Source organism: Dreissena polymorpha, chromosome 6, assembly GCF_020536995.1.
Source record: "Dreissena polymorpha isolate Duluth1 chromosome 6, UMN_Dpol_1.0, whole genome shotgun sequence".
Lineage (NCBI taxonomy): Eukaryota > Metazoa > Mollusca > Bivalvia > Myida > Dreissenidae > Dreissena > Dreissena polymorpha.
The window spans coordinates 98,160,945-98,188,943 of record NC_068360.1 but is presented as its reverse complement, the minus strand read 5'-3'; the positions used below and the strand labels follow the sequence as shown (position 1 = coordinate 98,188,943).

Sequence of the window (27,999 nt, the reverse complement as noted above, 5' to 3'; positions counted from 1 at the left end):
GTTCATTTCCGGGTCGTGCTATCGGTTTTGAAGCGGAATCGTATTCACTGCTTTTAATTTTGCTAAGATTAGTGTCATCAGTTGCATCTACTGCACAAGCTTGCTGGTTTTCTTCGACATCTTCGTCTGAGGATGAATCTCAATCAGAGTTGTTGTTTCGAGGAAGATGGTGATGTTTCCAAAATTTGTATGCCCATGGTGGAAGTCCATTACCATCAAGAAATGTTTGATTGAATAGATCAATCCAAGCTTTCTTTAAAGATTCTGCATCTTCAGCAATTGGTGAGAAGTCAGTAGTTTTGTGGCAAGGAATCTTCCAAAGGCAGAGTGTTCTACAATAGTGCCAATATTGTTTTCCACGTGGATTTGCCATTCTTATACCATGGCAAGGTATGAGCTTTAATGCATTCAATCTGCCATTTCTTGCAGTACTTCTTCTTTTAAATTGTAAGAATCTTGCACCATCATTGGGTTTAATTTCTTTAACATCAAACAAGTCACAAAACTGATGTAGACACATGTTGCATTGTATCTCTGCCTTCAGCTTTGGCGACTCTTTGCCACATTCGATGAAAACAGCTGTTGTGCCATGTCGCCCATCAAATTGTTTAATGAGAGGTGGGAGAATGTAGTCTTCGCCATCTTTTTTATCATAGTCAGTTCTCAGCAGAGACAAACCAGATACACTGCAACTTTTGATGTTAACATTTGAAAGAACATGTGGGATATTTTGATTGAGGTGAGTTGCCTGAAAGATAGATGTTGTGCCAGCAATGGCATGGCTATTGTACATTTTTTGAACAGCACCTTGATTTATTGGTTCACCATCTTGCAACTTCTCCATTGCAGTTATGAGCACTTCGTTAGATGTTTTAGTGGGAATTGCATCTTTAAAGGCATATTTAGTAACATACTCTGTAGCAGAGTCACCAGTATCTGAAAAGAACTCAAGATTTAAGTCCTGCACCCCATTGTCTTTATTTTGGCAACAACTGACCTCTATTACTGGAGGTTTTCTGAGAAACTCTGGCACAACAGCTTTGTCATCAGCATTGCTAAGAACATGCAGAATCTCAAAAGGATCATGACCATTAAACCATTTGTCGTTACATTCAAACTGAAGTTGAAAAATTTTCTTATTGTGTTTGTCAGGCTCAATGGTGGGTACTTTATTCATTGGTTGCGGTTTTCGCCTTTTACAGGTAATAACCTCTGTGGACTGTTTATTCCCTGTTTCCTTGCATGTCGATTGCTTTTTCTTAACCACTGCACATTTATCTGTCTTGGAAGGCTGATCGTTAATTCCTGTATGACCTAAGTGGCGACATGTTCCATTGACAACAGTCACATATAGTGTGTCCAATGTTGAAAAATCACCGGTTGTGAGGGCATTGTCTATCACACTTGCCATGTTCAGTCTGCAGATGGCGGAGGTCCTTTCATAGATGAAATCAAATGTCTTGTTTTTACCATCTGCTAGTAAACCTGCATTCCAGTTGGTGTAGAATGGTCGCATATATTCAATGTAATCCTTCCTAGCATGATCCCAACAGTCGAGTACCCTAGTACGGATAGTGTCTTGAACAAGAGGATTGTCGAGATCCTGGCCAGTATTTAAACATTCGTCTTTGGCACTCTGAAGGCAGTTTTGTATATTTAGTTTCAAGCTGTCCATGTGCTGACTGAACTCACGACTAAAATACAGCCTATGAGCATGTGGATTGGCATTTGCACCCCATTCAAACCGTGTAAAATAGGCATCACCATCATATCTAATTCTAGATAAAAACGTTGTGTCCAGCTCTGCCATCAATGCGCACATAAACGATACGATGCTTGGATACTGTAGTACGTTTCTTCGCCGACCTTCCAAAAATTCTTGGTCACTCTGGATGGAGAGGGTCTCTGTACCTGGACAGACGTTGTGAATTGCCGGGTGATGGTTATACGGTGGAGCACGAGTCTGGAACAGCATAATTGACATTGGCATTTTGTCTTTTCGCCAAGGAACACTTTCTTCCCAATCCCGTTGAACAGCTATTGCATCATCCCTTGACCTTTTCCAGAATGGAGCTGTATCCGGTATTGATGACTTGAACATCATTAGGTTTGATACGGTCCAGTCACGAAGCTCTGCATTTTGCATTAAATCCTCTTTTACAGGTATTCCAGTTGTTTCAAAGGCATCACTTTTCAGAGCGAGCTTGGCCTTTCCCTTGCTATGTTCTCGTTTAATCATGCTATGAACTAGAAATTGAAGCTCAGTATTGACCATCGCTCGTTTTTGTGCGCATACCCAATACAGGTAAGCAAATTTGTAGCTGCCTGATTTATTTTTAATGCTACGAGGACGTTCTTGGTGTGGACATGCATCACCAGTGAGGAAGACATCCGGGAAAGCCATTTGTAGGTATCCTTGTGTATCCTCAGCAACAGGGTTCTGGCGGTCCACATCTGGTGCTGAGATCCTTTGTAACACTGTGTTTTGCATTCCATTCTTGAGAATTTGCTCTGGGTTTTCAGACAAGTTAGAAACTCCACCCTGTGCAACACTACCTGAATCTCCTTCATCATTGCTGCTCTCCCTTAGGAGAAGTTCTACTTCTTCACAACATAGGTAGGTTAGGTTTTTCAATTCATCTTCAGGTAATAATACCTGTTCAATGTTTTTTTGTGATGCATTTGAAACATTTGTGCTAGGATTGAGCCATTTCCTCTTAACACCGTACAAGACAACATCAGTGAGTGTTATTTTTATGGTTTCATTTGGATTTTCATCATGGTTAAGTTTGTCATTAGTTTGATTCTCTAGTATGAACTTTGCTAGATCGTTCCATATTAGATTTGCAATTTGTTCCATGTTAAGGCAGCTGGATGTGGCTTTTTGATTTTCAATTAGAATCGCATCTTTTATGCCACTTCCGATAATAAAACCAGAGTTTATCCATTCAGAGAACAGCTGAATAGTTAATCTTTTAGAAGCACGCTCATGGATCAGCTCAACATTGATTTTTCTCAAACCATTTGGGTAAACAGCTGTGCTTGTATCTGATAGCTGACTTGCTAGATTCTCCATGGCAGCTACTGTAAAAGGTGTATAAACCTTATCACAGTACCTGTAAAATGGTCTTTTGGTACCATATACAGAACAAGTCACTTCACGCTCCATAAGCTCTTTTGCATGAACAATCTTTGCCATATTAATTTTAGCTTCATTAATGCTCCCATCTTCTTGCTTAGAGACCATGATAACAAATGGCAACTTTTGAAAAGTGTGCCAAGGAAGAGCTTTAGTTTTGACTGGTTCTTTTATCGCAAAAGATATTGATCCATATCTGGAGAATGGAATATTGTTTGTCCGAGAACGCAATATAACTATTACAGCATGGATCGGTGATAGAACAAGTTTTTCAGCCTGAGATAAAGTGTCCATGAACATTTCATGCTGATATGAGGCCTCATCTTGAAAAACATCAAGAGCCATCAGATTTTCAGGACCGTAAGGGTTTATATTTGAAATATTGTCATCAATAGATTGCTGACTATCAACAGTGGTTCCCTGAGAACTCTCTTCAGCAGCAGACTTTTTGTGCAGCAATGTTACAATTCCATTATCAATTTTGCAAAATTTTGAACAATTTGTACATACCCCTGTTACTGTTTCATCATTATAAACTCTAGCACTGGAAAATGCTGAGTCGAGAGTGACACTAGACCCTGCTAAGACCTGAGACTGCTTTAAAGCTTGCAGAAGAAAAGAGTTTGACAGTGGAATCTGTTGGCCAGCTTCAGGGACGTTTATACAATCAGCTGCATCTGCTTCAAAGCCAGGTGAACACATTCCACATTGAGAGCAATGGATCATCTTCATGGCACCATATGTTGCATGGAGATCACGAATTCCACTTAGATTTAGGACAGTGTGCTGAGCAGATGGGTCTTCAGATGACAGCTCGCTATGATCTAACCATGATTGACAAACAAGAGCTTCGCGTGGTTTCATTATATTAAGCTTTCCTTTTTTCAAAGTAGGTATTTCTTTACAAGACTTAAATCGACCAGTAGTCAAAGATTGAACAAACTTCACACATGCCGAAGGCAGAGACTGAGTGTATACTGCCATGCCTTTTATTATGTTGAATTCTTGACTCGTGCATGCATATTTTGCCATTATCTGAACATGTTCAACACCTGCACTAACTTCGCTTATTGTTTTCAACACAAAAGCAACTGGCGTAAGCTTTGACTCGTGCAGACTGTTGTATGCTACCCATAGTTGTGGACTTTGTTCAGAACATGGAAGAGGAATAATGTCATTTTCCTCATCACATGAAGTGCCATGAAGCAGATTGCAGGAGAATTGTACTTGTTTATGAAGGTTACCATATACATATGAGCCCAAGACAAACTTTTCAGCTGCTCTCTTTCCTAACCATCGGACTTTGCTGCAAAGATTGCATTTTCTAAGATAAAATTCGCTCGTGTCTGCTTCTGTTGGTTCTAATACTTTTTGTAAAGGCAAGTCCGAGTCTGTCTTAAGTTCCTGTTTTGCCTTAGAAGAGGCAGATGTAAATTTGACATCAAAGTTGACCCTTTCATTATTAAGACGATCCTCATTACATTGAGGCCCAGCAAAGTTCTCTAACAACTTCTCGTGTCTTAAATGATGGTTAATAATTTGTGAATGAACGTCCTTTAATATTTCCTCATAGTCTGTGCAACTTATGAGTCGTGTAGTTGGGTCTACCAAATATTCAGCCTTTACATTTTCTCCATATCTTTTTGCAACTAGCTGCAAGAAAGTTGTTTTTCTGTAGTATTTTATTGTGCCCTTTCCATAATAATGAAGGCGCTCTATATTGCAAGCATCTTCATGGGATTGTGGTCCACGATTTGGCTCTAAGCCTTCATCTCTACAAGCTTTTGAAGATTTAGTGTAATAAAGATTTACTTCGTGTAGAAGTGAAAGAAATTGACCCTCATTTGTCAGCACTGAGTTTATTGGTAAGTTTTTTTGATTTGCAATGGCCTTCAAACGAATCCATGAATACCAACGGAAAGCGAGGGATGATCTTTCAGTATTTGGTATTCCTCTTGTTAACATTTTATCAAGTCTAATTGAATGACTGATGTCTGAGCCTTGAATGGTATACTTTATGATGCAGTTATTTGCATTTTTATACTCCCAGGGTCCAAAAACAGAATCCTGTAGACCTAACTCAGTTGTGACGGACAAAACATTAATTGAGCCAAGAGTAAGCAAATTTTCTAAAGTTAAAATTTTTGTTGTTGTTTTATTTACATTTGTATTAGCATTGGATATTTCTATACTTTCCTGTGTGGTAGACTGTGCAACCATATACTTATCCTTTTTAATCACATCATCTGGTCTTCCTTCCTGCAATATTAAGTATGACAGAAATTATTGACTTCATTTTCTTATCTTGCTGCTCCAAATGAGAGATGAGCTCAGGACAAAAGAAAATGCTGGGATCAAGGCGTTAATGATATACATTTTATTAATATTAATTTTTGTTACATGCATTTCAATAATACAAATGATTAAATGCTATACATTTCAAATCATATCAAAAACTTTTTTCAGGTCAAACATGAGTGACTGAAGTTGAAGAATAATTGTGCCATACATGGAACTGGTTTTGTTTATTTCAAACATATTTTCATGAACACATACATAATTTTACAGTAAAAATAAGGGCTGTCACGATACGCCGTGAGCGTACCGCGGTATATCGTGGTACGGCAACACTGTATCGCGGTACGTACCCGATATTTTACAGAATATGTATCTGTGAAGAAAACAGCAGAATAACAAGTTTTACAAACTTTATTAAACTCAATAATAAAAAAACACTGGTATCATAGTATGACTAGAAACTGTAAAAGAAACTGTAATAAACTTGATAGAAGTAGTCATTGTTATTGTTCGCGTCTTTTTCTAAAATGTCCGCCATGTTGTTTACAATAGCTGTGACTACGATCTGTGTAAATCGAACGCTTCAAGGGCATGTTCAAAATGCGGAGTCAGCGGGCCCAGTATTGAAAATCCGTAGTGTTCTGACTCTTCCTCGACTTATTCAGAATCTTAAGATAACATGATTTGGAAGTGCCATGCTTTGAACGATCGAAATACTAAAGAAAGAAAATAAGAAATAGAATAAACATCTTTTGGATAATTATGAACTTATTTGCAAAGGAAATCTGTCCCTAATTCCAAACAAGGGCTGTTTGTAAAACATGCATGCCCCCCATATGGGCTCTCAGTTGTAGTGACAGCCATTGTGTGAATATGTTTTTTGTCACTGTGACCTTGACCTTTGACCTAGTGACCTGAAAATCAATAGGGTTATCTGCCAGTCATGATCAATGTACCTATGAAGTTTCATGATCCTTGGCATAAGCGTTCTTGAGGTATCATCCGGAAACCAATTGACTATTTCCGGTCACCATGACCTTGACCTTTGACCTAGTGACCTGAAAATCAATAGGGGCTATCTGCGAGTCATGATCAATGTACCTATGAAGTTTATGATCCTAGTCATAAGCGTTCTTGAGTTATCATCCGGAACCATTTTACTATTTCGGGTCACCGTGACCTTGACCTTTGACCTGAAAATCAATAGGGGTCATCTGTGAGTCATGATCAATCTACCTACCAAGTTTCATGATCCTAGGCATAAGCGTTCTCCAGTTATCATCCAGAAACCATTTTACTATTTCGGGTTACCGTGACCTTTGACATTGTGACCTCAAAATCAATAGGGGTCATCTACGAGTCATGATCAATGTACCTATGAAGTTTCATGATCCCAGCCCCAAGCGTTCTTGAGTTATTATCCGGAAACCACCTGGTGGACGGAACGACCGACCGACAGACCTACATGTACCGACATGTGCTATGCAATATACCCTCTCTTCTTCGAAGGGGGGCATAAAAAGGTACGGACCCATACATTGCCGTATTTAAAAGTGAAAGTTAAGCATCTACAAGTGGAAGCGCTTGCTTGACCTGGATATTAACGGATTATTTATTTAGCCCTTTTCAATCGCTACTACATTTTTCAAAACGATATCTTTATCAAAATAATTATGTAATGTATTTATATCTGTGCGTCGTTTTTATTCCCGACCCCTGTGAACGATGATGGCGACTCAAAAATTCCCAATTTCTAGGGGACAGGACCTGTTTTCAAACAGGTGAAAAAAAACGCTGAATTATAACATTAATTATCACGTTTCTCTATAGCCAAATAAGAAAAACTGCCCGGCCCACTGGTGGCCATGTTTTTCAACGGACCAGAACCACTTTTAACTCAACCAACATATCATTAAAACAAACATTTTGACAAAGTTACATAAAGATTGGGCATGAAATGTGACTTGTACAGTGTTTACAAGGTTTTTCCTTTTTTTGACCTTGTGAATAGTGATTTTTTTGCCCAAAATTACCGCCGATATTTGGCTGCTTCCCAATTGCAAAAAATAACGTGTTTTCCCAAAAATCTGACCAAAATTTCCCAATTAAGCCAATAACATTACAATGTCATTTAGGCCTAGCGTTAATTTCGTACGAGTGCCGATCGAGCTTGTCGAGTCTTCCCTGAATGACAACTGGCTTACGATATTCGCGAATGTAGCCGAATACGATTTTACGTTGCTATCCACACATCTCTCTCTATATTGCGGAGGATACCGACGATAGTCAATGTATCCCGATTGTTAACGCCTGTTTTTACACACGTCCAAGATGGCGGCAAGCAGATGAGAAGTTTGCGATGAGCAGTGAAAATGATAAATAACACTAAAATTAACAGCGGATATCACATGGTTATTAGCAGATAATTTAATGTGTGTGTCAATTAACGCAAAATACTATGTTTAAGATGAACAACAACTAATATTTATTAGAAATGTTCACAGTGAATGTGCGTCACGGAAATCTGTGTTGGGAAATTGGAGTTCACAAAGTTAAAGCATTTAAGACGAGTACCGTTCGAAAATGGAAAGAGACAAACATGATTTGATTTATATGTTAGTGGATCTGTGTATATTCAGATTCATATGCATATTCTGCTTTATTATGTTTGTCACGCTGTATAGTTTGGTGAAATAGCATTGAAGTGAGGATGTCAATTGTGCAAGATATTAAAAGGTAAACAAATGAAATGTTTTATTTTAGCTCGATTTTATACAACATAAACACAGCAAGAACACAAAAGCGTGTTTATTAATATTTGTTAATAATCACCATATCATATTTTATTTGAAAAAACATCCTGAATTAAATTTATACTCTTAAGGGGTGTTGCTGCAGTTTTGCTGATTTTTTTCCATCGAATAACTTTTGCTCAAAATTTATATTTGAGTAATACATACTAATATTATATGAAAAATGAAATAAAAACATAGGGTCACCAGCCTTGTTTTGATTTTAATCACCATTATATAACATGTACTTTTTCATTAAAACTGAAAAATCTCTAATTGCATAAAAATTATTAATAACCTATGAAATTGGCAACATGTAGACATTATATAAGCTAAGATATATCATATACCATTTTATTAAACCACAAACTACCAAAAAGGTGGAGAACACAAGTTAAATTTTAAGAAATTTAATTTTTATATTTTTTATGTTACCCCAAAATACGTCAATTTTTTACTATTTTAACCTTAAAAATGGAATTAAAAAAAGTTCTATCCAATAACTTTTTGCGAAATTGCTCAAATATGTTTATATACGTATTGTTATCATAAAACAAAAAAAACAAGGGACAAAATTGTCACAAAACCAGGTTTTCATTGTGGAAAAAAAATTTGATAAAGGGAGAAAACTCAAACTGAACTTTTGAAATGAACAAACAAAATTAACCCCCTTTGTAAGTTTGTTTTTAAAAAAAATCTATTTTTAGTCGTGGCGACCTTGACATTGGAGATATTGACGTGATTCTTTCGTGCGACACACCGTCCCATGATGGTGAACAAATGTGCCAAATGATTTTAAAATCTCACAATGAATGACATAGTTATGGCCAGGACAAGCTCATTTATGGCCAGTTTTGACCTTTGAACTCAAAGTGTGACCTTGACCTTGGAGATATCGACATAATTATTTCGCGCGACACACCGTCCAATGATGGTGAACAAATGTGCCAAATGATTTTAAAATCTGACAATGAACGACATAGTTATGGCCCGGACAAGTTTGTTCCGCCAGCCCGCCAGCCAGCCAGCCAGCCAGCCAGCCCGCCCGCATTCGCCAATCTAATAACCAGTTTTTTCCTTCGGAAAACCTGATTAAAAAAGGGGGGTCACCGCACTTTTAACAGAGATTTTTTTGTTCAACTATCCCTACCGTCTATGTCAAATTCTATAAAATACAGCAATTAGGCGAAACACAAGTACCGATACATAGACTGTTAGAGATATGCATAAACATTATTGATTGTTTACAATCTTAATTGGGATCACAACAGTTTACAAAAACAAGAGGGCCATGATGGCCCTGAATTGCTCACCTGACTCATTAAGATCAGATGAAAACTATGACCTCTATTGTATACACAATGTTTTTCTATGATTTGACCTAGTGACCTAGTTCCTGACTCTAGATGACCCAAATACAATCCCTATCCAGATTTCATCAAGATAAACATTCTGACCACAGTTCATAAATATTGGATGAAAACTGTGACCTCTATTGTCAACACAAGGTTTTTCTATTTATTTGACCTAGATTTTTACCCCAGATGACCCAAATACAATCCCAACCAGATTTCATCAAGAATTCTGACCAAATTTCATAAAGGTTGGATGAAAACTGTGATCTCTTATGTCTACACAAGGTTTTTCTATTATTTGACCTAGTGACCTAGTTTTTGACCCCAGATGACCCAAATAAAATCCCAACCCAGATTTCATCAAGATAAACATTCTGACCAAATTTCATAAAGATTGGATGAAAACTGTGACCTCTATTGTCTACAGAAGGTTGTTCTATTATTTGACCTAGTGACCTTGTTTTTGACCCCAGATGACCCAAATACAATCCCAAACCGGATTTCATCAAGATAAACATTTTGACCAAATTTCATCAAGATTGGATGCAAACTGTGACCTCTACTGTCTACACAAACAAATTGTTGACGGACGGACGCACGGACACACGCAGGCACGCACAACGGACGCCGGACATCACACGATCACATAAGCTCACCGTGTCACTTCATGACAGGTGACCTAAAAATATGTGTCGGAGATAAACATGAACAGTTGTGGTTAAAATCCCATAGAAACAAGGGCTGTTAAAACATGCATGCCCCCCTATATGGGCTATAAGTTGTAGTAGCAGCCATTGTGTGAATACGTTTTTTGTCACTGTGAATGGTGGTGGTGGTGGTGGTGGTGGTGTAGTAGTAGTAGTAGTAGTAGTAGTAGTAGTAGTAGTAGTAGTAGTAGTAGAAGTAATAGTAGTTGTAGTAGTAGTAGTAGAAGTAGTAGTAGTAGTAGTAGTAGTAGTAGTAGTAGTAGTAGAAGTAGTAGTAGTAGTAGTAGAAGTAGTAGTAGAAGTAGTAGTAGTAGTAGTAGTTGTGGTAGTAGTAGTAGTAGAAGTAGTGGTAAAAGTAGTAGTAGTAGTGGCAGTCAGGGCTCGACATTAACTTTTGAAGCCACTTGTCCGATCGGACTAGTAGACCACAATTCCACTGTCCTGACCAAAAAGCAACTTGTCCTGATCATTTTATCTTATTCTGCTCAGTACTTTGCAAAATAATGAAATAATGCAAAATGCTCAAATCATAAAGACTTTAATTGGTCAAAATACATGTTAACATAATTGTAATCCATTTCAATACCTTAAGGCATTTTTTTTAAGTGTCCTGTGTTTTTGAAGACGAAAAACCAAAGGAAAGCAGATTAGACATTTTTAAGCAGACGACATTGTACTAACGAAAACAAACCACAAATGGGAATGATGTCGTAAAATCATGCTATACATAGAGATGACGTAACGTTAATTGTCTGTAAGATCGGTGTGTACCGGTGTTGTAAAATGCATATTCTTTACAAGGGAGAATATTTTTGTTATCTTGACAGGAACAATGTTTAGGGTTGCTTCCCATGTGAACAGTGCGGTGTAGTATTACATGGAACTATCGGAATATCTCGCGCTTTGTCGTTTAAACGTAAACAAAATATAATTGAAAAAGTTGTGTGGTATCTCCACAGAAATTACGGATTTAAAGGCATTTTTTTCTAAGTAATTAAATTATAACGACCACTTGTCCTGTCGGACTAGCAAATTCTTTATTTACTTGTCCGGACCAACAATTTGGTTGTCCCAGACAGTCGGACTACTGTTAATGTCGAGCCCTGGTGGCAGTAGTAGTAGAAGTAGTAATAGTAGACGTGGTGGTGGTGGAAGTAGTACTAGTAGTAGTAGTACTAGTAGTAGTAGTAGTAGTAGTAGTAGTAGTAGTAGTAGTAGTAGTAGTGGTAGTGGTAGTAGAAGTAGTAGTAGTAGTAGTAGTAGTAGAAGTAGTAGTAGTAGTAGTAGTAGTAGTAGTAGCAGTAGCAGTAGCAGTAGCAGCATTACAAGACCAATACTTAAGAATGATCAAATGGGAAAAGGTAACATAGCACCGGCAGTAAATATGGGGCTCATTTACAGATCAGATTTGGAATCTCTGCTGTAAAATGAGCTTTTGAATGAATTAAAGGGAGGCAAATCTGTAATAAAAAGAACATGCATAAACCGTAGTTGTTTCCCTTGTTTGAACCATGCTAAATCCTTACAAGTTTGAAAAGAATTGGATGAAAAATTTGGACTTTATTGCATAAACACCATTTTCTCAATTCAAGGGGAGGTAATTCTGTACTTCATGGACCAATAATGCTCATTTTTTGTAGGGTTCGTGTCCTCATTGATATAAAGACACTGTGCAAATTTGGAAAGGATCGGACAAAAAATGTGGAAGATTTTTGAAAGTTTTCACAAAATAGGCAAAAACGAATAAACATGCAAAGTTCAACAAGCTCCTGCGGCCATGTTCTTTGACGAATCAAATTTATTTGAACAACTTTTTCAGGGGAGCCCTCAAAGGTCATCCCTGTGAAATTTTTTGAAAATCTGATGAGCGGTTTCTGACAAGAAGATTTTTTAAGGTTTTTACCATATATGGTCATGGCGGCCATCTTGGTTATGTGATCATTTTTTTTTTAACAATTCTTTTGTCCCATGACCTAGGGATGCTCCGCATGAAATTTAGTTGAAATTGGCTCAATGGTTTAGTAGAAGATGTTTACAAATTGTTTACAGACGGACGGACGGACGCTGAGTGATCACAATAGCTCACCTCGAGCTATCGCTCAGGTGACCTAAAAAACACAACACTAATTCAATATTTAATCACAAACATAAGACCATAACAAACTCAACCTTAATCATCAATAACAGGGACTTGTCAAATTTCGGCATGTTTTGAAGTTTGTGATTAAATTCTCTTAATTGATTAATGTAAACAACAGGACTTAAGAGCTACAGGAAAAACAACAAGAATGAAATAAAAGAAAGAAAAAAAAGTTAACTGCACCTGGGATCGAACCACTGAGTACCTACTCGGTCATTAATTTGTGATGATTCTGATAACAAAACTATTGGGTTGTGAGAATAGCATCGGTGTTGCTATAAATATATCCTCGGTTAAATAAACTGCCGCAACACCCCTTAAAAGAGATTATGATTAAATCATAATGGTACATGTATATTGAAGAATCTATAGATTATTGCAAGTTTAATATGCATGTGGAAGGATATTAACTAAACGTTGTAAGAAGACATGAAAGCAACACTTTATAATATAAAAATGCTGTCAAACATGAACTTAGCAATTTTTATTCTGTTTTTATAATCATATTTATAATGTTTCCCAATTTCATGGTTTATCGCGCTATTTTTCCCAATTTCATGGTTTATCGCGCTAATTTTCCCAATCCAAATGCCACAGGCTGTAACAAAGAAAAGCAAAAAAAATCACTGGACCTAGTTTTTGTCCCAGCATGACCCAGTTTCTATCTCAATCAAGACATTATTGGGACAAATGATCTGACCAAGTTTCATGAAGATCGGACAAAAAAATGTGGCCTCTAGTGTTTACACTCAAATGTGGATGAACGACGGACGGACGACAGATCAAGACCGATCACAAAAGCTCACCTGAGCAATCAGGTGAGCTTAAAAGTGAAAATGTATAAAATTGTTTGTTACATGACTTATAACATTCAACACTTTTTTTCGAAACCTTATCCCAGATTTTGTAAGCTAAACACAGACCCTACGTTCAAGGTCAAGGTCAAAATTTGTGTGTGTATGGAAAGGCCTTGTCCATATACACATGCATACCAACTGTGAAGGTTAAATCTGAAGTGACATAAAAGTTATAAGAATATTTCAAAATCCAAACGCAAAAGTGTGACGGAAGGGCAGACCAACAGACAGTGCACTATAATTATGCACTCCTTCAGGGGAATAAAAAATGAGTTTAAGCATTCATAATTAACGAAGAATGAATGCTCTTATAATTTTCTTTTTTCAAAGTGACTTCATTAAAAGTAGTCCGGCTAGTATGGTTATATGGAATTGGAAAACTTGTGAGTAGTGTAATACGGGAATTATTTCTGTGCAGATAAATTTTACTGATTTATAGAACTTGTTTTTTTGGGGAACATAAAGCAGGTATATTACTAGTGACCTGAAAATTAACAGGGGTCATCTGCCAGTCATCATCAATGTACCTATGAAGTTTCATGATCCTAGGCGTAAGCATTGATGAGTTATCATCCCAAAACCATTTTACTATTTATAGTCACTGTGACATTGACTTTTGACCTAGTGACCTGAAAATGATTAGGGGTCATCTGCTAGTCATGATCAATGTTCCTGTTCCCAAGTTTCATGATCCTGGGCATAAGAATTCTTGAGTTATCATCTGGATACCATTTTACTGTGTCCAGTCACTGTGACCTTGACCTAGTGACCTGGAAATCAATGGGGGTCATCTGCCAGTCATGATCAATGTACCTATGAAGTTTGATGATCCTAGGCGTAAGCATTCTTGAGTTATTAACCAGAAACCATTTTACTATTTAGAGTCAGTCACTCACTGTTGCCTGACCTTTGACCAAGTGACCTGAAAATCAATAGGGGTCATCTGCCAGTAATGTCTGTATTAGTAATGATCAATGTACCTATGAAGTTTCATGATCCAAGGCCTAAGCATTCTAGAGTTATCGTCCGGAAACCATCTGGTGGACGAACCGACGGACGGACACACCGACATGTGCAAAACAATCCCTCCTCTTCTTCGACAGGGTGCATAATAAATGTAAATAGTTAAATTTTCTATTATCATTAAAAAAAAATCAATCAACACATATTTCAAGCATTCAGAAAAAAGTCTACATATTAAGTGAAGACAATCATATCATGTACTGAATGTAATAACTTGTGTAACTAACATTTTGTATATTTTTCAGAAGAGCACATTTTCCGAAATACATTAAGAGCACTTATGCTACTTTTTGCATTCAAAATATTTCAGTGATAAAATTATGGTAACTGCTTCTTTCTTAACTTTGTATTGTTTTTAATTATATCTCAATTTGTAGTTGTGTTTTGTTTTACAAATTTTACTATAACACTGATAATAAAATTGGAATACTCAAAAGTATTTATTATGTTAATAAAACAGATTTTAGCTTCTCCTGAAAATTTTACAAAATGTCAGTTACACTACTTATAACATTCAGAAAACAACACGTGTTTGCTTATTTCAATAAGGAAAATTTGGTTAATTTTTTTTTCTTAATGAGCAACTCATTTATTCCAGAGTGAGGGGGCCAGGGCCACTACACAAATCAGAAAAAAGCTCTGTTGTCAAGTAAGTTAATATTGAGGTAAGTATTCTTACCTTTTTCTGTTGAAACTGTCGTTTCTTTGGTCTCCCGCGCCCGCGGGTATTTTCAGTTCTGTTGTTATTCATAATTGTTTTGAATCTATTGAGAAAAAAAAAAGGGTTTATATCTACATGTAGAACTGTTTAGGAAGTGACTCTAGGGGTACGGATCCGTACTTCTAGCCAAAACCACAAGGGTTTTGCTACAGGTACAGGGCTCGAATTTAACTTTTTTTTCTACTTGCAAAACATTGCGAGCAGCTTTAACATCAACTCGCAAAATCAAAAACATTCTCGCAAATTTTGCTGGAACATAATTTAATTTCGTTTTTTTTATTCAACAGTTAACTTTGCTTTATCTTTTGTATTGTTATTTCCATCTGTGGGCAAAAAGAAACTAGTTATTTTTCGCTTACACGCCATGTCTGTTCAAGTTCAATGAACACGTGTGAATTAGTCGACTGTTTAACGTTCTTTGTACCAATACCATCCTGGTATCTGTACTATAAGTTTACAAGTCTATATACAAGGTGCGCGCTTCCGCATACGGGTATTAGGACGTTCTATGACCTATGGTTTAGCGTTCAGGACGTTGAACGCATTTAGCAATATTACTGTTTTTTTAAACTATTTCTTTACTCGCAAAAAATCACAAGTGGCTCAAAACTTAACTCGCAATCGGTATTTTTCACTCGCATTTTGCGAGTGTGCGAGTGCTTATTTCGAGCCCTGAGGTACGGACCTCCCGTTTTCACATATTATATGCCCTTTTTCATAGTTAAATTGTTCCACACGTATGTTAGATCAATTACAACAAAGTATTTACATTAATCTTAAATCAAATGCAATTTATCCGCTCTGCAGGACTCGTTTGTTTACATTGTTCAGGTCAGCAATAATAACCGAGTAACACCGGTTATAGTATAATCTAAAACTGCTTCTGTACATAGTGAAAGCGTTGTCGTCTCGCGGATGGGAGCAATTTAATTTAATAATTGTTAAAAAAATAAATAATCTTATGATAAGACAAAATGTCTTATCATAAGATTATTTATTACCTTTTTGTATTTCAATACTGAAATTGAATGTATTATACTTGTTAAATAAAATGCTCTGCCTCGAAATGTATCATTTCAAATTCAATTGAAGTATTTGGAGGAATTGCTGATTTAAAGAACTTTTATATAATAACTTTGTATTAATTGCTGATTCGATTGAACTTCAAGATATTACAATGAACAAAGGCAAACTTTACACACGGTAAGGCTTTACAACTTCGGTAGTTTGCATGTGTGTGTACTCAGCGTGTCAAACTTTGAAACATCTACCGAACTGAAACAACATCTGTTTTCCACATGTACAGTTAGTAATTGCCTTTATGAAAGTTACTTTCTGCAAACAATTTAAGCTAAGTGTGAACATTTTAATTGTCTTCAATAGGACCGACAGTGTCTTTAATGTGCTTTCTGACGTGCGTTAGCGCATTTTTGGAAATGGTAATTACCTTTAATTACAAATTGAGTGCAATATGAGCACATACCAGCATACAGTATTTAACTCCCAGACAACCCATAAAATTTTGTTGCGATTTCTGAAAACTTATTATTTTTTTTTCGTTTTTTTCGCCGATCATTAAAGAGCTGACTGCAATATTTAATTGTGCGCGTATTTATATCCCTGTCCATTATTATCGCCCCTGACCGATCTAGCAGGTCGCTCTGATGGTTGGAATTTCAGCAAGTGTCTATAACCAGCATCGCGATCGCCGGTGTTCCGTGAAAATGGCGAACGACATCATACTTAACTATTGGTTCGCGAAAGAAGTCTGACATATACGAGTTTACGTTCTTTGCACACATGTTGTTAACGTGATCCAAGATGGCGGACAATTAAAAGAAATAATGATGCTCAGCGAGGACAAATGACTATGGAATTTACGACGGACATCATATAATTAGTATGGATTAATGAAAAGAGAGTGTCATTCTACGATGGAGCATACGTTTTAGATACAAATAACTCTTTTTTTTTTGGAAATGTATAAACTGAATGTCACAGAACAAGTGTTTGATAATTGGAATGCAGTCTACTCGCAAAGAAAAATACATCTAACAATTACTGGATTATCGTTCGAAAATAAAAAATAAAAGACAAACATGATTTGATTTATATGCAAGTGGATCTGTGTTTAATCAAATTCATGTGCATATTCTGCTTTATTATGTTTGCCACTCTTAACAGTTTACTGTAATGGCATGTTAGTGAAATGGATATGTAAAGGTAAAATTATTTAATATATTAATGTCTCTTAGCTAAATACATCGACAAAACTCAAGTATATATGTTTAAAGCGTTAATATATTCAAAAACTGAAACTAACTCCCTTAATTTATTTCCCCAAATCAAGTTTTCATGCTGATGTTAGTTGCAATAATACAACTCCCAGCTATTGACCCTCAGAGCTGTACGTATGTACTAGTAAAAGCTCACAGCATTCAAGAAGAACTAATGCTTATGTTCAATTTGCCCTTTTATTAATTATATGCCATGCCGAGACTATGCACTAACCGGTCAAACACTTAAAATTGAGGCCTGTAAAAATGTCAACTGGCCTGTGAATTGTTTTTCCTGGTAGGCAATTAACATCATATAATGAACACATATTTGATGTAATAACACACAAGCATGCATTTGATATTAATATATGCAAGAAAAAGCAAACAAGATAATGTTAAGCTACTTAGGGCTTTGTATACTGCAACAGTGCTTTAATAACAGTGTTTTAAATATTCATAGACTATTAGTGTATAAAAAATATAATTTCTCAAATAAAATATAATAATTTTCCTACCTACCTACCCCTCTGTAAAATTTAGGGTCGGTAAAGGGCAAACCAACAATATTTTAATTGTGGCCTAACATACAGTTGCATAAATGGAGAGAAGCAGTTTAAAGCACTCGGAACAGGTGCTCGCAACCAAAGGTGTCAAGTGATATATATATATATATATACTGGCATGACATGTGATATGATACTGCAATGTGACAAAATCCACCTTATGGTAAAATATTTGGATTTTGACTTTTATACTTTTTCGAGTAGTTCAATGATTTCTGATTACAACGGTATGTCTACTTTGTAAATGTGTTCAATTTTGATATTGATATTAACTTTTATCAAATATGTTGTTACCGTTTTTGCAAAGCGACGCCGCAAAATTACTGACGTAATTCATAAAATATTTTAAAATATCACAGCGATTTTCCTCCTTCTTTATAAAGTACCGGTAAACGGTACTTTCCCAATCGAACGAAAATTCCCAAATTCCCAAAACGGTACTTTCCCAATCGAGCGAAAATTCCCAAATTCCCAATCGGCATCTGGAAAAATCCCAATCAGCGTCCGAATTTTTTCTCAAAACGATAGAAAGTTTCGTAAAAAAACCAACTTTCGCCGAGCGAACAAAGAAAATCGTATAGTTGTGTGTAACCACGCGCTCGATTAATTTCGGGTTTTATTATTCAGCGCATTCAATCAATAGAGTTGTTAGTGTTTCCGGTTCTTTTGCCAGGCAGCCAGCGTACTGTTTTACGTCGGTTTGTAACCTTATTGTAGTTTGAAATGAGTCATTATAGCAAAAATTATGCCAAAAAACCAATCGGAACCATCTATCACAGGACACATTGACAGCAATAATTATGTTGTGCAGGGAGGGATGCAAGCAACTTAGTGATGATCAAACATCAAAGATTGTTGAAATTTTCACAAAAATTAAAAAGAGAGAGACATTGCTTTAAAAGAGATTAAAACAACTAGTAATTGATTTGGTGTGTTCTTTATAATATTTTGTTATTTATATAAACTTTATAACTTAATGGTCATTAAGGCATGCCTGCAAATGATTATTTAAATGGGTATGTTCAATTAAGTATGAACTGTATGATGTATTCAATAAGACCCAAACTTCACGACGCGATTTTCCCAATTTCAGGATTTCACGACTCGATTTTTCCCAATTTTGAGGTTTTCACGACTCAATTTTTCCCAATCGGACCGGTACGGGTACTTTTCCCAATTGGACAAGGAAAATCGCTGTATCAACCGACAGCAGGTTTTTTTCAGCACTGTCTGCGCCTCCGGGAAACGGAGGCATTCCCAAAGCAAACGGACCCGTTCCCAATCGAATTTTGATTGCATTTTTCCCAATTTCAAAAAAGATAATCTTCCAAAATCGTAAAAAGTAAACATAATTTATATCGAAAGAGTGACTTCCCTTCATTCGCGACGTAATAAAACCTTTAGTGACACAGATATTTTGGTGTATTTGCGGGATGCATTTACTCTCAGCGATGACCTTCGAACTGTTCCGCATTATACAAAAGAGTATATAGAGCCGCACAATACACATTCTATACCATATCTGCAGACACTTATTTTCAATCATGGCTTCGCACAGTAGTAAATATTACATTAAAAAACACGAAAAATAGACGCTTAAGGATGTGTAACGATATCATCGATGTTTTCGAAACGCTCAGAATCTTCCGAAACTAGTGCCGCGAGTAACCCTGAGCATACAGGCTCGGACGATACGCAGCAAAATGTAACAGCAACACAAGTTATGCCAGGGCTGTGAATCACAAAATCGGCAACTAAATGCTCAGAGCCTTGTAAGAAAGTTGTAGTTCAATCGTTATTTAATACAATTAAAGAATGAAATAAAATACCCATGGCTCTATTTTAGCTCTGCCAAAAATGTTGCTGTAACTTGTGTTTGGGCAGTGTTTTTTTTTTGCATGGGTTTATATAAGGAAAATTGTTATATCACAGACTTATTTAAGCACGATTAATTCAATTTTTTCCCCCAAAATGAGCCGTTTCACGAATCAAAAAGTCCCAAAATGGGCAATTTTGTCGATACTAAATTACCAATTTGGTTAGACTCCTTTTCCCAAAGTAGGCAGAAGACCCCCTGGACAGGCATGACAGACGCGTTTCTACAAGATCTGAATTATATACTTGCGTTCAATAACTGCAGGTTGGCCTTCCTATATAACACGGAATTATGGGTTATCATGTTAAATAAAATCGTCTTTGTATATTCTTTAGCACAAATATCTACCTTTAAACAAACGCGCTGCCAGCCTGGAGGCACACCGATGTCAAGTGTTTGAACGTTAACATTATGTAGCGTCAACCTAATAACACGTTGAATGTAAGATTCGTTGTGTTTTCCGCAGGCTAATCATGGGCGACACTTTCCTGATATATTTATTTCGTTAAAAGAAAGTCTCTTTTTATCAAAAATCGAGTTTAGGCGGAAGAGTCGTCCCTGATGCGGACTTCACGGTCTAATCTGGGAAGACACTTTAAGCACATGCATTAGACACCCTTTTAACAGAGCAAGGCTCATATCATAGATGTTTTATAGTTCAGACACGGCATGACTCTGTGCAGAGTAAGAATGTATCATTTACTTGAGATTTTCAATAACAATGTAAGATGCATTTTTTTATAAAATATAAAATAAAACGATTTGTTAAAAATAAAATCCTTCAATGTTAACCATAATTTGTCTCAATCCTTAACCACAAATTATCAGTTACAAATACTACAACATAAAAACACTGTAATCATTACAGATTCTGAATGTATTAAAAAAAACACAATTAAATTCAACTGAAATGCTATAACTAAAGTGAGTGTAATTCAAATTCAACCCCCTGTAAAGCAGTGACAAACCAACATCACATGACTGTGCATCGATTGAATGCAATAGTACAATAACACTATTAATACTGCAAACAAGTAGTAGTATGGAGCAAAAAGACAATCAATCTTCATTAACAAAAATTATCAAGAACAAGATTGTATTATGCACAAAACCAAATAAACAGTAACATGGATCTGTCACAGCTAAAACAGTTTTATACGTGTACATAGCATTTTCATGGAGCCCGTAAAGAAAGGGAGTAATTTGTGCTGATCAGAAACTTGTGACAGTCGTCTCCCTTGAAATATTTGCACTTTATGAGACGCCACAAAACACGGCGTCTCATCAGGATCCAAACTGTATTCTGAATCGTCACACTAAGCCCTCATAAGTTATCCATTGTATATGCACAATATAAAACAACCATATAATATATCTAATATATCCAGACACACGTATTAGACCCAAATATTAGAAATACACAATTTTATAACAGTAAAAAACAATGGTATTTCACAAACAATTGCAGTCGTTAATAAATGCAGAAAAGCATCATCTACACGTTTCATACGGTATTCAGTTTATATGCAAACGCATTTAAATATATTTACCTCGATACTCGACCAACCTGTTGAAAAATTCTATTAATTAGAACGAGAACAAGTAAGATTAATGTGTTGTTTTCACATTTCTTTAAATGGCTGCCAATACCGCATGTAATAAAACAATCGAAGCGCATGCGCATAATATATGTTACACCCCACTTAACTAGTTGCAGCAAAGACATTCACAGGCGTTCGTGTCACTGATATTCATATTTCCATATGCGAGTGTGATTGTAAACACAAGTTTCTAAAAACAGTGCGAAAAGGGGCATTACGCAAAGCCAATAAATCTGCGCAGATTTTTGTCAATATTAACAATAAACTGCATGTTTTCTTACCGTTACTGCGGCGTTAGTAATCCGACAGTCCGTTGGTCACTTTGTGGAAGATCTTGCATTACTCCGTTTAAGTTATTATTGCCTTACACTTTTCAATATAAATTTATGAACTTTAAACAAAATAAGTAACTAACTAAGTAACTATTTAACTGACTAACACGCGCGTTTTTTTCCCAATTTCCGAGACATTTTACTTTCGCGCTTTGCCCTCACTGTCTGGCTTTTAAAGTTTACCGCTTTTTTTCGAATACAATGACGTTTACATATGAATTGGCCAATGAAAATTTCGGCTGGATGACGTCAGGCGCCAAAACTGGCGCGTGGTTTTTCCCTGTATAGACGCAGTGTGTCAACGCTGTAAATGCATTGTGGGAATCGGACTATTTTCAGCATGGCGCCCGTAAACATTATGAACACGGAAGTAAAAATAGTATTTAATTATTATCAAAAACAGGCCTCATCAAACCGGGTCAGCCATGATATATTCTTTGATGCAGTTTGTGCTTCAAAAGGAGCTACTTTTCATGCCAGCCTATGGATGTAATATTCGCTAAACACGTTGCAATGACGGTTATCTTCGAAATAATAAATAAATATTTACAATGTAATACCTGCATTAAAACGACTACTTTTAGATGCCGGCTACTTTTCCCAAATACATCAAATTAAATGTCACAAATGCTTTTGTTTTACTGCATAGTTGCCGCCCATATAACTGGCTACTCATTTTTTTTGGAAAACACTGAATTATGCGTGACAAACACACAACATTAAAATACATTAAAATCCAAAGATTCAAATAATTTCCCACGAGATTAGTCAAAAATTGCACAATCAATTGAATGAAAAATTAAAGTAAAAAAGCCACATAAATTTCAGGTTAATAAACACAAGGTTAAGGTAGTTGGTGAGATATAATCATTATACAGTTAGTAAGGCTCCATTGGTCATTGTTGGCACAGGTACTACATGTTCTTACATGCACCTCAGGTACTCTTAAGTATACTTACATGTACCCTTAGTACGATACTAAAACGTAACTGAGAATTTTAATGCTAAATCAGTTGTTGTCGGCTAATTTGTAAAAATTAATTATGTTCACATTTAGGTCAAGTTTCCTTTAAACAGCCTTTATATTATCGACACGCATACTCAACTAGAAATGGCGCAGCAGAGGCCGACGGGTATCCCCACGCCGCATGTTTGACCCAGGGGCACCCCAGGGTTGGTAATGGGGCCATGCATAGTTGAGATTGACCGTATTGTCATAAGAGAATTTCAGTATCAATTAGAAGTGAACTGGTGTAGAAATGAAGAAATTACAGTAAAAGGCAATTTTGGATGGGCGTGGCCTATGTGGGCGGGTTGCCCCAGGGTTGGTTATGGGGCCATACATAGTTGAGATTGATCGTATTGTCATAAGAGAGGTTCAGTAACAATTTGAAGTAAATCGGTGTAGAAATAAAGAAATTATAGTAAAAGGCAATTTTTGGTGGGTGTGGGCGGGGTGCCCCAGGGTTGATAATGGGGCCGAGGTTCCGTATCAATTTGAAGTGAATCGTTGTAGAAATGGAGAAATTATAGTAAAAGGCATTTTTGGGTGGGCGTGGCCTATGTGGGTGGGGTTCCCCAGGGTTGGTAATGGGGCCCATGCATATCTGAGGTTGACAGTATTGCCATAAGAAAGGTTCAGTATCAATTTGAAGTGAATCGGTGTAGAAATTAAGAAATTATAGTAAAACTGCAATTTTTAGTGGGCGTGGCCTATGTGGGCGGGGCCCCCCAGGGTTGGTAATGGGGCCATGCATAGTTGAGATTTTCCGTATTGTCATATTAGAGGTTTGGTATCAATTTGAAGACAATCAGTGTAGAAATGAAAAAATTATAGTAAAATAACCTAAAAAATGAGTAAAAATCTCTGACCCGGCCCCGCCCCAACCACAAAACTTTTCACCCAGGGGTCAGATCAAAATTCCAAATAGTGCAGGGTCGCACATATGCTCATAGCTACCATGTGTGTAAGTTTCAAGGTTCTAGTGCATATAATGTAGGAGAAGATAGTGGCCAGGACGGACGGACGGCGGAGATACCCACAATATGATCAATATCCCCACGCTTTTCAAAAAGTGTGGGGATAAAAAGCAACATGATGCAAAAAATTTAAAATAAAAGTTTGTTTAAGGTAAACAATATCGTTTAACGGTAATCAGTAGCGTGAGATTGACCGTATTGTCATAAGACATTTTGAGTGCTTGACAGGTTACTGTAAGCCATCATGGAGAGCGGGGGGGTTAAGTGGGTTGGTGGTAATTTAAAAGATGAACTTTCAAAAATAATTATATAAAAAAATTTGGGGGGGGGATTCTTGGGTGGGGCATGGGGGATAGTTTGGGTGCAGTGCATTGTGGTATGTCAGGTAAGTGTTGCTTTGTCAAAGTATGAATCAAATGTGATCATAAATAAAGAAGTTATGGCAATTTAAGCAAAATGTTCAATTATCTAAGTATAAAAGGGGCAATAATTCTGTCAAATGCTTGATACAGTTGTCTGTTATTGTTTATAGATTGGGATCATGTTGGTAAAGAAGTATGCAAAATATGAAAGCAATATGTCAAAGGACATAGAACATATTTGAGGTGGTATGCAAATTTAAACATAGATTTATCAATTATATATGCATATTCTAAGTATAAAAGGTGCAATAATTCCGTCAAAATGCTTGATACAGTTGTCTGCTCTTGTTTATAGATTAGGGTCATGTTGGTAAAGAAGTACATGTATGAACTAGTGACCTCAAAATAAATAGGGGTCATCTGCGAGTCATGATCAATGTACCTATCAAGTTTCATGATCCTAGGCATAAGCGTTATTTAATTATCATCCGGAAACCATTTTACTATTTCGGGTTACCGTGACCTTAATCTTTGACCTAGTGACCTGAAAATCTATAGGGGTCATCTGCGAGTCATGATCAATCTACCTTTCAAGTTTCATGATGCTAGGCATAAGCGTTCTTGAATTATCATCCGGAAACCATTTTACTATTTCGGGTCACAGTGACCTTGACCTTCGACCTTGTGACCTATAAATCAATAGGGGTCATCTGCGAGTCATGATCAATGTACCTATGAAGTTTCATGATCCTAGGCCTAAGCGTTCTTGAGTTATCATCCGGAAACCACCTGGTGGACGGACCGACCAACCGACAGACTGACATGTGCAAAGCAATATACCCCCTCTTCTTCGAATGGGGGTGGGGGGGCATAAAAAAAATATATAATTTGTTAAAGTAAAAAGAAAATATTTGGAGTAGTACACAAACGTTAACATGTCCACGCTAACGGTAACGCCGACGTGATCAGGATAGCTCCATTATATATATTTCATCTATAATAGTCGAGCTAAAAATGAGTGAAAATCTCTGACCCGTCCCCACCCCAACCCCTATAACTTTTGACCCAGGGGTCAGATCAAAATTCCAAATAGTGCAGGGTCGCACATAATGCTCATAGCTACCATGTGTTTAAGTTTCAAGGTTCTAGTGCTTATGGTGTAAGAGATAGTGGCTAGAACAGACGGACAGACTGATGGTGGAGATAACCACAATGAACCTGTTAACAGCCAACTAACGCTGCCAACAAAGCACAAGCTTTACGTGTCAGGATGTGGCACTATCTATACAAACTGCATAAGAAATAACAAGACGCTTAGGGTTTGAGGGACACCAAACCTGATTATGAGTCTTCCACACCTTAAGCATCTTAACCCTTTGCATGCTGGGAAATTTGTCGTCTGCTAAAATGTTGTCTGCTGAATTTCTAAAATAAGCATTTTCTTCGATTTTTTTTTCACAGAATACTATCAGAATAGCAAACAGTTTGGATCCTGATGAGATGCCACGTTGTGTGGCGTCTCATCTGGATCCAAACTGTTTTCAAAGGCCTTTAAAATTCTGTTCCCGCACTGAAAGGGTTAAATATACTTATTTGCTTGTGTACATGTACCTGATAATAAATTATTATTATTACCAGTAACCTGTTTTGGCATCAACAAGCTTTATCAATTGGCCCTCAAATTTTGCACATAAACGCTACACGATCAACCAATATGCCTTTTCATTTCAAGTTGGAAAGCATTTTATCCCTTATACGGCCATAATAGGGTGGAGGATCGATTTAAAATACAACTATTCCAGATACAAAAATATTAATTTATTTATTTAATGCATTTATTTTCTTCTCTTTTGCTACGAAATGACCAGTCATATTTTGCACTAGCAGATGATATTTCTTTTTTTACATATGAAAGGTAAAAAGAAATTCAAGCAGCATTTTATAATATAAATTTAAAAATGCACTAAATCGTGCACTTAAAAACAGTATTATTGTGATTCTGTTATTTATAATCATATTAATAATGCCTCATTTTTCTCCATTTTATGGTTTACTATCTATTTTTCCCAATTTTATGGTTTATCTTGCTTATTTTCTGAATTCAAAAGGCACTGGCTTAAAAAAACTGTCTATGCATGTAACTGTATATTGAAATCTCATTATGAGTGATTATAAATGCATGATAAAATTCTAACATGTTATGTTATAGATAAATCTATATTGTTTGTATTTTTCCTAAACATTATTAGCCACCGTTGTGGTCAAACATATTTTTTTGTTTTATTAATGACGTTGTTTCACAGATTACTGTAACAGAGCTACAGATTAGGTGCGCATTTGTGTAAATACTCAATGTAAAATTGCCGATTACGCATAGAAAAATAAAACCATGCGTTCCGAAACCCAATTGAAATTGTCGATTAGGCATATCATATTTTTCCTTTGCATAACGAGTAAATCTGTCCCGGAAATACCCTGGTCCGAAATACCCGGATTCTTTCCGCTTAAGCGCTTTCAGTATACGTGTTATTGTTGTGAAAATGTAGATGTTAATGTTATACTTGTTATGTACAAACTGACTTAAAATAAAATTTGTATTTGTATATTTGTATACCATGTGCTCAAGTGTTTTCAAATTCAGAATGACATTTCCCGGTATTTTAGAATATTCTGGCTTGTGTTGTTAACAAATTGTAGTGTAAATACAAACTCAAAGTAAATATTTAAAACTACCCGATTCACACTGAAATCAGTTTTATAATCCACCAGACGTATGTTGTTAATCACAAATAATAGATTTCAGAAAAAAAACGTAATGTTTACAATATCAGCAAAAGATGTCAAGGATGATCCGACAGTATCCAAATGAAAACTAGTCTTGGACAAAGCGACAATGGCTTCAAAATTGTGAATTTCAGACTGATGAGAGTTATTTTCATCTATTGTTAGATGCATTTGAAACATTTAAACCTTAAAATATTCCTCGATGCAGTAATTTATATTCATTCACCAATATATGTAGAAATGTATCCAAGAAAATGAGTATTCTTTGATTTATAGCGTGACATAAATATGTTACGACTCTGGTTGACTTTCGATACAGAGTTTGCTTCAAAGTACAGGTATGTCAATACCATATAAATTGTACGCTGAAGTTTCTTTAGCTAATATTTTTCTAATGTTGACAGACCATTGACATTGCTGGGGTTTGTTGATTTAAAGACTTATTATCATCACGGGCAGAAGAACATTATAGATCTAGACATTAAACAGCGCGTCATTAAGTAGACAACAGCTGCACAACTGTATGGTAAAAGGTAAATATGTATCTTAATAATTATGTTGACAACTAGCTTACGTAGCAACGTCCGAAAATATGAAATATCCGACATGTATTTCAATATTTAAAATTCAAGATATAATGACGACTGAACTGTTTTACTTTAAGTAAAAAACGGTAAAACTATGTTGAAAATGAAACACAACAAACTAAATACTTATCTGTTACGGCTAAACGACTAATTATCCCAATATAACACTGTCATTGAATCGCACATTTCAATTATAATTATTCCCCTTGAAAGTTAATGCATATTGATATAACGAATTCATCAAACGTTATCAAACATTAGTAATTTGAATTGCATCGGATTCGCACAATATTATGTGGATGTAAATCCGATCCGGTTGTTGTTTATGTGTCAAGCTCATTTTGTCAGTGACTGAGTGAGATATAATAAATTTCTTCCGTAGTAAAATCTACTGTAAAGTACACAATGATACTTACGTAATTCTGTCGTATCCGTCTGAATAAACATCCGCTGCACAAAATATAGACATTTGTATTAATGATAATTAAACACAATCATATTATCTGTGCTTATTGAACTAATAACACTGAGTTTCTTTGTCGCGTTACAAGATGGCGGATGTCTAACGCTGTTTGTGAAGTGACGTCACAATGTTTATCTGTG

At 36.2% G+C, this 27,999-nt stretch overlaps 1 protein-coding gene across 3 annotated transcripts; it reads right to left on the bottom strand.

Moving 5' to 3' along the window:
• Nucleotides 1–139: 139 nt before the first annotated feature.
• On the bottom strand, nucleotides 140–27,888 carry LOC127834209 (uncharacterized). 3 transcript variants are annotated; one of them, XM_052359865.1, is made up of 3 exons: nucleotides 27,813–27,888; nucleotides 14,991–15,075; nucleotides 140–5,398 (listed from the first exon to the last, which is right to left on the bottom strand). In XM_052359865.1, the coding sequence occupies exons 1-3, from the start codon at nucleotides 27,863–27,865 to the stop codon at nucleotides 140–142; spliced, it is 5,397 nt and encodes a 1,798-aa protein (XP_052215825.1). In that variant the 5' UTR covers nucleotides 27,866–27,888. The 3 variants fall into 3 exon arrangements, with proteins under 3 accessions (XP_052215825.1, XP_052215826.1, XP_052215824.1); XM_052359866.1 differs by lacking the exon at nucleotides 27,813–27,888 and adding an exon at nucleotides 21,633–21,973; XM_052359864.1 differs by lacking the exon at nucleotides 27,813–27,888 and adding an exon at nucleotides 21,301–21,552.
• Between the last annotated feature and the right edge of the window lie 111 nt (nucleotides 27,889–27,999).

Excerpts from the sequence above, each read along its gene's own strand:
- LOC127834209 (XM_052359864.1), bottom strand. The coding sequence starts at position 21,476 with ATGTCTTTGCTGCAACTAGTTAAGTGGGGTGTAACATATATTATGCGC. Across the intron at positions 15,076-21,300 it reads CAGGTTGGTCGAGTATCGAG|ATTCAAAACAATTATGAATA; the intron begins GTAAATATATTT and ends TTTTCTCAATAG. Across the intron at positions 5,399-14,990 it reads GACAGTTTCAACAGAAAAAG|GAAGGAAGACCAGATGATGT; the intron begins GTAAGAATACTT and ends TTAATATTGCAG.